General features: G+C 32.4%; 1 protein-coding gene across 1 annotated transcript; it reads right to left on the reverse strand.

Moving 5' to 3' along the window:
• Positions 1–2,585: 2,585 nt before the first annotated feature.
• Positions 2,586–9,219, reverse strand: LOC142638166 (guanylyl cyclase 1). Its single transcript, XM_075812170.1, has 10 exons — positions 9,090–9,219; positions 7,946–8,202; positions 7,640–7,764; positions 6,901–7,012; positions 5,950–6,024; positions 5,380–5,468; positions 4,986–5,047; positions 4,637–4,709; positions 3,378–3,453; positions 2,586–2,929 (listed from the first exon to the last, which is right to left on the reverse strand). The coding sequence occupies exons 2-10, from the start codon at positions 8,105–8,107 to the stop codon at positions 2,846–2,848; spliced, it is 858 nt and encodes a 285-aa protein (XP_075668285.1). The 5' UTR covers positions 8,108–8,202; positions 9,090–9,219; the 3' UTR covers positions 2,586–2,845.
• Between the last annotated feature and the right edge of the window lie 1,627 nt (positions 9,220–10,846).

A 10,846-nucleotide genomic window follows, 5' to 3' on the forward strand; every position in this document is an offset into this window, starting at 1 on the left:
AGTTGAGCTAACTAGAACCCACAAGTAATTGATGAGCTAACTACAGCAAGTGAAGGCCAATCTTTTATACTAATACTCAAGGCATTTTGGTTACAAGAGCCAAGAGGGCCCAAAGCTCAAACCACAAAGTACCTGCTTTAGCGACCACCATGAAATCCTGATATCAGAGCTGTGAATGTAAGCCTAAATAGAGAAAAATGCACGGTCAACATTTTTTGGGTTTAATGAAACTAAAAGGCAAATAATGGAGTAATCACTTTGAGCAGAGAGATATGGGGTACGTGTATGGAGCAACATGTCCCATTGTTCTAGGAAAAGATGATCTGGTCAGTCGAAAAATAGGATATAATGTTTGGTCTGGTGTAAATAATGTGACTTTCTTTCTTGAATCTTGATCTATAGGTTCCTCTTCTTTCTATATAATGTTTGTGTCGGGGAGAGCATTGTTTTGTGAGATTCTTGGAAATATGTCTTCCATTATAACTTGCATTGCATCACCACTTCGACCCAACTTTGTCTTTCATGTCTCTTGCTTTCTTGGCCATTCCATGACCACCCAATTAAATAAAAGAAATACATAAGAAAGAATTAAAATAAACTTGTGTCCAATTACTTTGTACTAATATGCATCACTGGTTCACTATCCATTAGAGCATTCTCATTGGCAATTGCAAATGGAAAATGTAGGCGAAAAGTACAATTAAGGCACAAAAATGTGTTGGCAACAAGACTCGTAAAATGCCAGAATTACAATTTTTTTTTTTTTTTTTTTGCAATTGTGCTAGAGTGTCATCCTAAATGTAGGATGACACTATAGCACAATTGTAAAAATTATAATATATTTTAATTGATAAAGTGGAAGAGAGATGAGGGAGAAGAGAGAGGGAGAGTTGTATTGGAATATATTACATTATTTTAGTGGGTAATATATATTATTTTAATGAGTAGAATAAAAAAAAATATATTTGGATGTTGAGTGTATTGTAAAATAGTATGATATAATTGATAAAGTAGTTTTTTGAGATAGTAAAATATGATTAGATACCATTTTCATTGCGAATGCTTTTAAATAAAGGAATTTACTAACATGTGCCTTTAGGACATACATTAGTAAACCATATTAGGAAACTTTTTATGAATAAATAAAAAAGTAATTAACTGTTTTGACAACTTTTACAATTATTTATAAATTTTTTTAAAAAATGGATGGTTAATATACCCAGATCCTTAAACAAGTACAGTTTTCACATTTGATTACTTAATGCTTTCACACTCGGAATTGTTTGTCGAAGCCAGCCATTTAGGCAAAGTACAACTTTTTTTGGTTTTTTTTTGGGATGAATAAACCAAGTACTATTCGGTGACAGGTAATATAATAGGAAAGTAGGTGTCTGTGTCTCAAAAAATGTATAGAGAAAGAGCCCCATATAACCAAAGGGTCGCACCCATTTAGCTTGTGGGGTTTTGATAGTCCTCTCTTGCTCACAGACACTGAGACACGCATGGTGCGAATACAAAAATAAACACAAAGCATGGTCATTTTGGCCACTCGCAAATGCAAAAGAACAATAGAACATGCACGCATTTAGTCATGACTCATAAACACAAACTTCAAGGTTGACACGCGAAGCCTTTAATGCTTCATCGAGTAGCTCATGAACTATGATAAAAAGCTTGTCATGAAAATAATGGCTAAATGACAAACACTCATGTATTTATGTAGTCATAGCGTGACCTTCTATCCCTTCACACCTAATTTTTTTTGGCAAATATCTTACAAACTAGTACAATTTTAATCTTTGAGCACGAGGCATGTTCAAAACTTAGATAACAATAATGGAATATATATAGACGGAAAAAAGGAACAAGGGTTCATTACAGTTATCCATCTTATATGCTAAATTATGGTATATAGTTGCACAATGCGTTATAAATCAAATCCTCCACAATATCTTAATTTAAGATAAATTTACCATGACCATGGCTACATGCTGCTATCTTCTAAATTAGGGTTTTTACTCTATATTATAGATCAATAAGTTGTTTAATCTAAATACGAGAAGTTGATTGCATAAATTTTATAGTTACTGATACATATTGTAAACATCTTATAGTTTAGGATGGATATGTATAAATTAATTTGTAAAATTAAACATTGATTTGGATTGTAGGGGCACATTAAAAGCTAATCTCAAATTAGAATGTTGATTATATAATTTTGTAGTTTAAGGTGCACAATGCAAATTTTTATATAAATTAGGGTAAATACTAACCCTAATTACTCATGGACAATCATATATATATATATATATATATATATATAGAGAGAGAGAGAGAGAGAGAGAGAGAGAGAGAGAGAATGATGATAATGCTTATTCACAAATATGTCACTATGTCAGTGTCATAAAAAGAAGGCTAAATTACAAACACCATCCCTAGAGTTTGGAAGTCCTTTGATTTTACACCCTAAAGTTTTAAAATTTGGATAAATAGATAGCCTTAGGAAGATAAAATGGATCACTTCATGTGTAGTAGGGAAATTGAGCTTTCAGAATCTACAGGACAAGGTCCAATTGGCAGCATTATGGAGGAAAGATGCACAATTTAAATTTTGAATTCGTAAATATTGCCTGGGAACTATACAGATTACATTTGATTTGAATAAATATTCATAAAGCAACAATACATGTAATCCCGAGGGGAAGGCAAATGTTTTTAATACTGGGATAGCGATCAGAACTGAAAGGTGAAAGCTATTATAAATTAAAAGTATATATGCTATACACAAACAACTTGTATGTGCAAAAACTTGACTCAAATTTAGTGCCCAGGTCCAAGAAAAAAGTCATAAATCCATATTGACATTTGAAGGAAGTTGGGGACCTTGGGGTGAAGGGCTGTTTTGTTTCACATTCTTCTCTAGAGATATCTGCATAGGAAACCAAACCAAAAATGTGATAAATAGTACATCAGTCACAGTTGGTTTAAATTTTATTTCATGCATAGATTTCTCTCTGTTATGTTCTTTCTTCTTATTTACAAGTTATACTAGCTCCAAATTAACTAAGCATTAGACCAGAACTGACATCTATGTATAACAGATAAATGCACCCCTAGCACCAAAATAAAAAAGAACACCTATATCAAAGGGCAATCAGTTTTAACTTACTGCATAAGCTAAATTCAAAATCTTAATAACACTTTGAAAAAATTTCTCTTTTTATATTCTTTTTCTTCTCCCCATTTTTTTTCCTTCATAATATTAGATAGTTCAGTACACAAATCATCACATTTAGTTAAACCCTACATTAAAAAGTAATGTATTTTCTACGACACCCTAAGCATGGAAAAAGGTCACTGAAGATAAGATTGATTACCAAAAGAAGATCTTCATCAGTACCAAAGCATTTTCGTGCTTCTTCTAGGCACTTTGATGAAATCCGAGCATTTTTCCTGCACAGTATTCAAATGTATGTTTATATTATACAGTAAACAAAATTTGAAACTTGATTTTGTACCAATAATCATCAAACCAGGAAATTTATGTGAATCTGGATAAGATTATGCCAATCTGACTCGACTTTTTGAGTATTATTGAAAATATTTCAGCACAAAGGCTATCAAAGATGTCCAATGCACCATCCTGAAGTAACATGTCATATGAATCTTTTAAAGAATGCATATAAATACTAAATAGTAACCAAAGCTGTGGATGTTTAAACTCCCAGTAGTAGCCAATTTGCTGCATGTTTGGCTAAATTGCGCGTGCATATTCATGCTACTGCACTGCAGTTGTTAATTGATTTGGCCATCTATGATTATAAAGCTAATCAAAGTAAATTGGTAATAATTTGTGCACAGCTTTTTTATATAATGGTAAGTTATACATGCACCTGGAGGGTCATGAATTACCAACTCACTCTCCATCTTGCTTTGACAAGGAGAGGAGGTGCCATTTGAGCTAGAGCTCAATGGCAATAACTTGTGCTTAACTTGAGAAGTACATAACAGGAACTGAGAAGCAAGAAAATCAATAACCTTTTTGAGATTAAAATCCTCGGCCCATTTTGTACAACTACAACCTAAATAATTATGACTCCTGTGAACAGGTGTTACACAACCAAGGAAAGTGCAATTCAACCATTATACAATAACCACTTGTAAACTTCAATAAACAGCAACAATTTATGGAGACCATGGATCCATCTTTTTTCCACTACATTAAACTTTTTCTGTGCTAGACTAGAGCACATGGATCAGAATGGTCACAGATAGACAAACTTACGGACACTATAATATAGCAAAAATTCTGATCAAGACAGATAAATTGAAAGAAGAACCTCGCTTGTATCACTGTAATCTGCAGCCCAGTGCATACATATTGGCAGAATGGTACAAGAATATATAAGAATTCATAGTTAAATAGCTCTCCAACTCTGATTTCACAATATCGTCTCACTAAAGTGAGAGACTCAATAACATCAATGTTTGATGTTGTTGAACCAAAGGCACCCATTAAGATGATATGAATGACATCTTCATATTCTTCTTACAAAGAAAAAAAAAAAAATCTTTTTCCATGGTGATCAGTACAGTAGGGGAGGTTTTCAGAAATGAGAACGAAAATATATAATACCTGGAACTTGCAGGATCCCTAATCTCAAACTCGTCTGCATCAGTGTCATAGCCGCAAATCACGACATAGTGACCTGTAAAAGACCTTAAGTTGTCAGTAAAGAAGTTATATGGGGCATACACAAATGAGTCAGACAAACAAACAACTTAATGACATAGACTTGTCAAGACAAACTGAGAAGCAGAATTGATTAACCAGGACATGTTAGAAATAACATTTTAAAAGGACAGATTTCACATCTCAGCAAGGGAGTATCTGTTCTTGATCATGATTGTATAACTTAATGAGAAATTGCAATGCTCGAGAATCATAACAATTAGTGCATTAGAAAAAGAATAGCACAACTCACCAGTGTAGCAGGAGTTGCTGCCAAAGAAGCCTGAAGCACTTAAATTCTCAGACCAAGGCTGACTGCAAAGCAAAAAAAGTGGCAGAAGCATTTAATGTTAACTCATCTCACACAAAATCTAAGAAAGCTATGCTTTCTTTCTTGTGAAAGAAGAAACAAAGCCTTTAGTTCAAATATTCAATTTGCAAAAGCATATTCAGTAGAACAGTAAATGAAATAAACAAAAAGAAAACTTTGGCTGCAAGAAGCAATAAGGAACTTGGTCACAACTGCTTAAAAAAATAAGACACAGATGCCAAAAAATAATTTAATTGTGTCATTTAAAGGAGAATGGCTTTTATGCATGAAAAAGAAAAAAGAAAAATAGAATAAAAAAATTACATGAATCCCATACCTCAACTTGTGTTGGTCCACTAATGCAATTGCAATATACTTCCCTGACAAAATCAAGTATGAAATGCCCTTACCACTGATTGACCTGCACTGTAAAAAATAAGGTTCATTGACTAAATTCCAAATAAATAGTCCAACTTCACCTAAATGGAGAATGTCTACAACAACAATTACAGCAAAAACCAAGCCTTAGTCCCTTTAACTTTGGAGTCAACCATGGATGCTTAACACATTAATTTGGGAAGAAAAGATAAGCCTAACCAATGTTATAAGTATTTTCATAGGTCTCACACTAATAGGCCCTTGGATTAAAATTTTTTTATTAGCCCTAATGGGAGCAAAAATATATTTAATTTTAAATTCTTCAAGCAATTCTCAAAGAAGTCTAAATAAAATTACAAATAGGAAGAAAATCAATCTGTTTACTTCTATACAAAGACTCAGTGTTATTTGAGTATATAATTAAGCAACGCAGCTGTCATATTCGCAAAAGGAAAATAATTTAACCAAATAGAAATGCTATGATTGTTTTATGATCAAAATAATGCACACTCAGATGAATGGATTATACCTCTATATTAATTCCAGCTTCCGGTGCTTTTTTAAATAGCGTATCTACTCTCAACAGATCGTTAGGTAATTGCTCCTGCATAATATCCAAACTGTACCTTTATGAGTATTAGAGTGACAGCAAGCAAGAATTGGGATCCTATGTAGGATCGGTGGAAGGAATTTACAGATCATATCAAGGATCATCAGATCCTACTGAAAAATAGTTATGTATGTTGAATATTCATAGGAATTGTCCATAAAAAAGGCTTAAAATTCAATATAATGTAATTTTTACAATCAGCATGACTATATCTCTATTAACTAAATAGATTTATTCTTTTCAACACAAATTATTCAGAAGTTCAATCGATAGCAACTAAGTACCATAATACACACACAGGCAACAGAAGATGTTTTCCTAGTTGCAAGAATAATAAGTCAGTAACAAAAATAAAAAAAAATACTTTAATTTAACTACATGGTGTGTGCTGACATGCACATGCCAAATCTATAACTATCTGCAGTAGTGTTCTCAGTTCTCACCATCAAACCTCCAAGTTTGCACTAAACTGACATGCAAACCATGTAACCTGTATGTCCTAGCATCACTTGCAACCACTCTAGAGAAAACATTTGACAAATCTCTTAAAGGAACAGCTCAGACAAGAATGACTTGGCTTTTGCTTGTATTGGTGACAAGTGGCAACACAAAAAACTGCTGTTAGATCTAGCTAAGCATTTACTAGATACTAAAAGCACCACAAAAGGCATTACATCCTTTCAACTCAAAAGATAATTTGTAAACCTCATACCTTAAACTACCACATGCATGTCAAAAATAATAAATCTTTAGTCTCCAGCAAGAAACAAGATGAATTTTTTTTTCTTTCTTTTTAACCTTTTTCTGGATAAGAAACCAGATTAACTATACTAAACCTTGAAAATATCCATGCATGTGACAGGAAATCACCTTGTAAAATGTTTCATACGAATAACTTGGGTTTGCTCCAACTGTTATTGTGAAGAAGGAAAAACTAACATTAAACTTGTGCAATAGATATGCGAGATCAACGGTCCAAATGCTGCAAAGTGTCAACAACAAGACATATTAGAAAACTTCTACATCAGCTTAATTGAGTATGAGATTGATATCATGCATGAACTTAGAAGATAGAGTATCACAAATCCGTATGATAATCCACTTCATATATTAAGTTACTACTAATTACAGTATTAATATCAACATTAACGTTTAAGCTTAAAAAAACTGAATATATAAAAGCACCACGTCATACAATTAAGGAGATCTTTTTTTTTTTTCCTTTTAACTTATCAAATTTTAAAAAAAAAAAAAAAAAAAAAAAAAATTATTGTAGATTCAATGAGTCTAGATTACAAGGCAGGTTATCCAAGACTTTAATTGCACTAATAAGCTTAAGGCATTTGACATTGAAAACCTTTGAACTTTTGAGGCATGTTAATTACCAAGAACCATATACAGATCAAAAGACAATCAGGTTCTCAAAGAACAAATTTTCAGAGATCAATAAACTATTGTTGTGATACAATCATGCATCTAGGATTTTAAGCAGTTTGTGTTAAACTCTTGCATAGTTTTTATTTTCAACAAAACTCCAAACTCTACCTTCAATTAAGCAATGTATATAGCACAAGGAATTGAAGATCTATATTCGCTAGGAAGAAATCACCTATTTGTGGGGCATAGTTCCATCAATGCCTGAAAATCGCAGGTGGTAATGCCAAGAGTTTCCAGAACCATCAGAACACAAGCAAGGCCACAATCCCAATAATCTAGCTGATTTATGTGGGGGACCTATGAGCACCAAGAAACCTTAATATATTTTTTAAAAATGAAACCAAATAGCAATTTTGGTGAACACTAGACTTCTGAATTCATACATCAGAATAGGTTATAGATCAATAGATAAGAAAAACGTAAATCACAACATAACATATTATTTCATCAGGTGAGTGCAGAATCACAATGTACTCACTTCAACAAAGTATGAACGGGGCAAGACTGCCTCATGGCATCTTGCACTGCCTGGTCGCTGTTCAAATGGGTAAGAATTCACGAAACTTAAACAATCTCCATCTGATTCTTGTTCTTCATCCGTATTAAGAATCTTGTTGAATAGAAAATATAACGGCCACATGAATGTCCTAATTAACTATAGAACCTCGCCTAAGCAGGAACTACTCAGTTACCGTTGTCTTGTAATAATCCCAAATTGTGTTCTATCTCTCCTACCTGTAGCAGTTTCAAATACAAACATAATCATTTTCCATCATATGAAAGGAAAACTAAGAATGAAACTTTTTTTTTTTTTGGCTACAATTTTATAACAGGCATTGGATTCAAATTAATATTACACCAGTCAATATCTAGTTATAGGCTGAATATCCCCGAGTTATATGTTGTCCACATACTAGTCATGCTCGAAAGTTTGAACACATGACTTTGATGCCACGATAAATTATCACTTGTCCTAGTCAAAAGCACAATCAGAATCCAAATTAGTTTCTAATTATCGTCTAATTTTGCAGTTTGCACCACATTTTAATGCCGAGACTCAGCGTGCAAGCCGATCTCCTAAAGACAAGACCACGTCATCATCACTACTGTTGAATGTTTAGGGTTTTACAACTAACAACCTAGATATTCTAACAAAAATCATCTCCAATTATATCGAATATAACATCCCATTGATATGAAATTTCAGAATGCGGGATAAGCATGAAGTGAACATGTGATCTAATTGAAAATTAAATCAGCGCAATTGAAAATTGCAACAAGTTTCAGTTCGACACAGATACAATTTCTCGTTCAGAATTCAGAACACGAACAAAACAAAGCAGCGATAATTTGAAATCATCAATTACAAAATATCTCGAAGAATATGAAACGCAAGCTACTGATCAGAAATTTAACAAAGCTACGGAGTTTTAAACAAAAAAAATCGGATTTAATTTCCAAAAATTCGTACTTAGCATTATAGATGTATATCAGAATATCTGTGCGAGAACGATTAAGATGTAATAATTTTTGTTTCTCAAAAAAAAAAAAAAATGTAATAATTTTTATATACATGAAGCAGAAGGAAAAAAAAAAAAAAAAAACTGAATATACCGCTGTACCTTAATCTTATTCTTGTCAGACTGAGATGAAGAAAATGGCTTTTTTTTTTTTAGTTATTGCTCTTTTTGAGTTTTTTCTTTATACTTTGTGTTTGAGAAATAATGTGCAGGGCAGCCTATTGGATCCTTGTTGGCTTGGATTCAATTATTAATATAGTTAGGAGTTAGGTATTCTGTCTATTCTCTTCTTTATTTTAATTTTTCAATTACTATTTTATTTTTTATCTATACTACAAATAACAGAATTCTTTGTTGGGATTTTATCATTTTGCTTTTTATATTTATAAATTTTAAATAATAAGTCTAAACATGTAAAAGTACTAAATTTTAGATACTTATCCATATTTCTTAAAATTAGGTACTTTCATCTCTCCTTAATCCTTTTGCTTTCTAGGTTTTTTTTAAATTTTTTTTATCGTTTTATTGCTTATATAATTTTGATTGTTTTATATGATTTTTAGTTGTTTCCTTCTCACTTATTCTTCTTGAAAATTTTAGCACAAAAAAAAAAAAAAAAACCTCATCACTCGCACAAGGCATGTGGTGAGACTAGCATATAATAAACTTTTAAACAAAATAAATTCTATATTTTCAAAAATAACGAGAAAGATATCATCCTAACACACCCTTGTATTCCGTTGGATGAGCCAAATCATGTGAATGATCCTCATCACCTTAAAGCAAGGAAGCGCTTGAACAAATTATCCAACAATTGAGTAGGCTAGTTGGATAAAAACAACTCACTAATATTAGGTGTTTTGTAAAGTGATGTAATAAAATAAATAATGTAGTTTTTTGTGGTGCAAAATTGCTAAATTTTTGGCATAATGTTGATGCTCTAAAGAAGGAAAATGCGATAATTGGAACATGTGAACTATATCTATGGCACGGAAACAACAAGAGAGAGAAAATCCATGTTATACTAAAGAAAAGTATCCCAATCTCTCCCATAATGACAAAATTAGCATCCATTCAAGTCACATTCAATTGCTGGAATTTAGAAGTGGCATGTGCCACCATCATGTCTACAAATCCATGATGTCTCCACTAGAATGAGGTATGAAAAAATTGCTATTATTATCCACTAATTGAGTCAATTCTATTGTTTAAAGGGTAATTCTACGGTACCTTAAAAAAAAGGAGGGGTTCGGTACCCACTAGTAGGTAACCTGCTACACTAGGTTATTTTTTTCCTCACATTTGACAGTTTTATCTTCACATTGTGTAGTTCTAACATTACATGTGACGGTTCTTTTCTCATATTGATGGTTCCCTTACTTTTTTCTCACATTTGACGGTTCCATCCTTACATTGTGTAGTTCTAATATCACATGTGACAGTTCTTTTCTCATATTTGGTGGTTCCCTTACTGTTTTTTCTCACATTTGATGGTTTCATCCTCCCATTGTACAGTTCCAACATCACATGTGGCAATTCTTTTCTCATATTTGGCGGTTTCCATACTTTTTTCTCACATTTAACGGTTCCATCCTCACATTATGCAGTTCCAACATCACATGTGACATTTTTTTCTCACATTTGGTGGTTCCCTTAATTTTTTTCTCACATTTGACGGTTTCATCCTCACATTGTGCAGTTTCAACATCACATTTGACAGTTCTTTTCTCACATTTGGTGGTTCCCTTTTTTTTTTTTTTTTTTCTTTTTTTCACATTTGACGGTTCCATTATCACATTGTGCAATTCCAATATTACATTTGACAGTTCTTTTATCATATATAATGGTTCCTTTATTTT

Source organism: Castanea sativa, chromosome 6 (assembly GCF_040712315.1).
Source record: "Castanea sativa cultivar Marrone di Chiusa Pesio chromosome 6, ASM4071231v1".
Taxonomy (NCBI): Eukaryota; Viridiplantae; Streptophyta; class Magnoliopsida; order Fagales; family Fagaceae; genus Castanea; species Castanea sativa.

Coding starts and splice junctions, on each gene's coding strand:
- LOC142638166 (XM_075812170.1), bottom strand. CDS start 8,107: ATGTGGCCGTTATATTTTCTATTCAACAAGATTCTTAATACGGATGAA. Junction 4,710..4,985: donor CAGCAACTCCTGCTACACTG/GTGAGTTGTGCT, acceptor GGTCTTTTACAG/GTCACTATGTCGTGATTTGC. Junction 3,454..4,636: donor AGGGATCCTGCAAGTTCCAG/GTATTATATATT, acceptor AATACTGTGCAG/GAAAAATGCTCGGATTTCAT.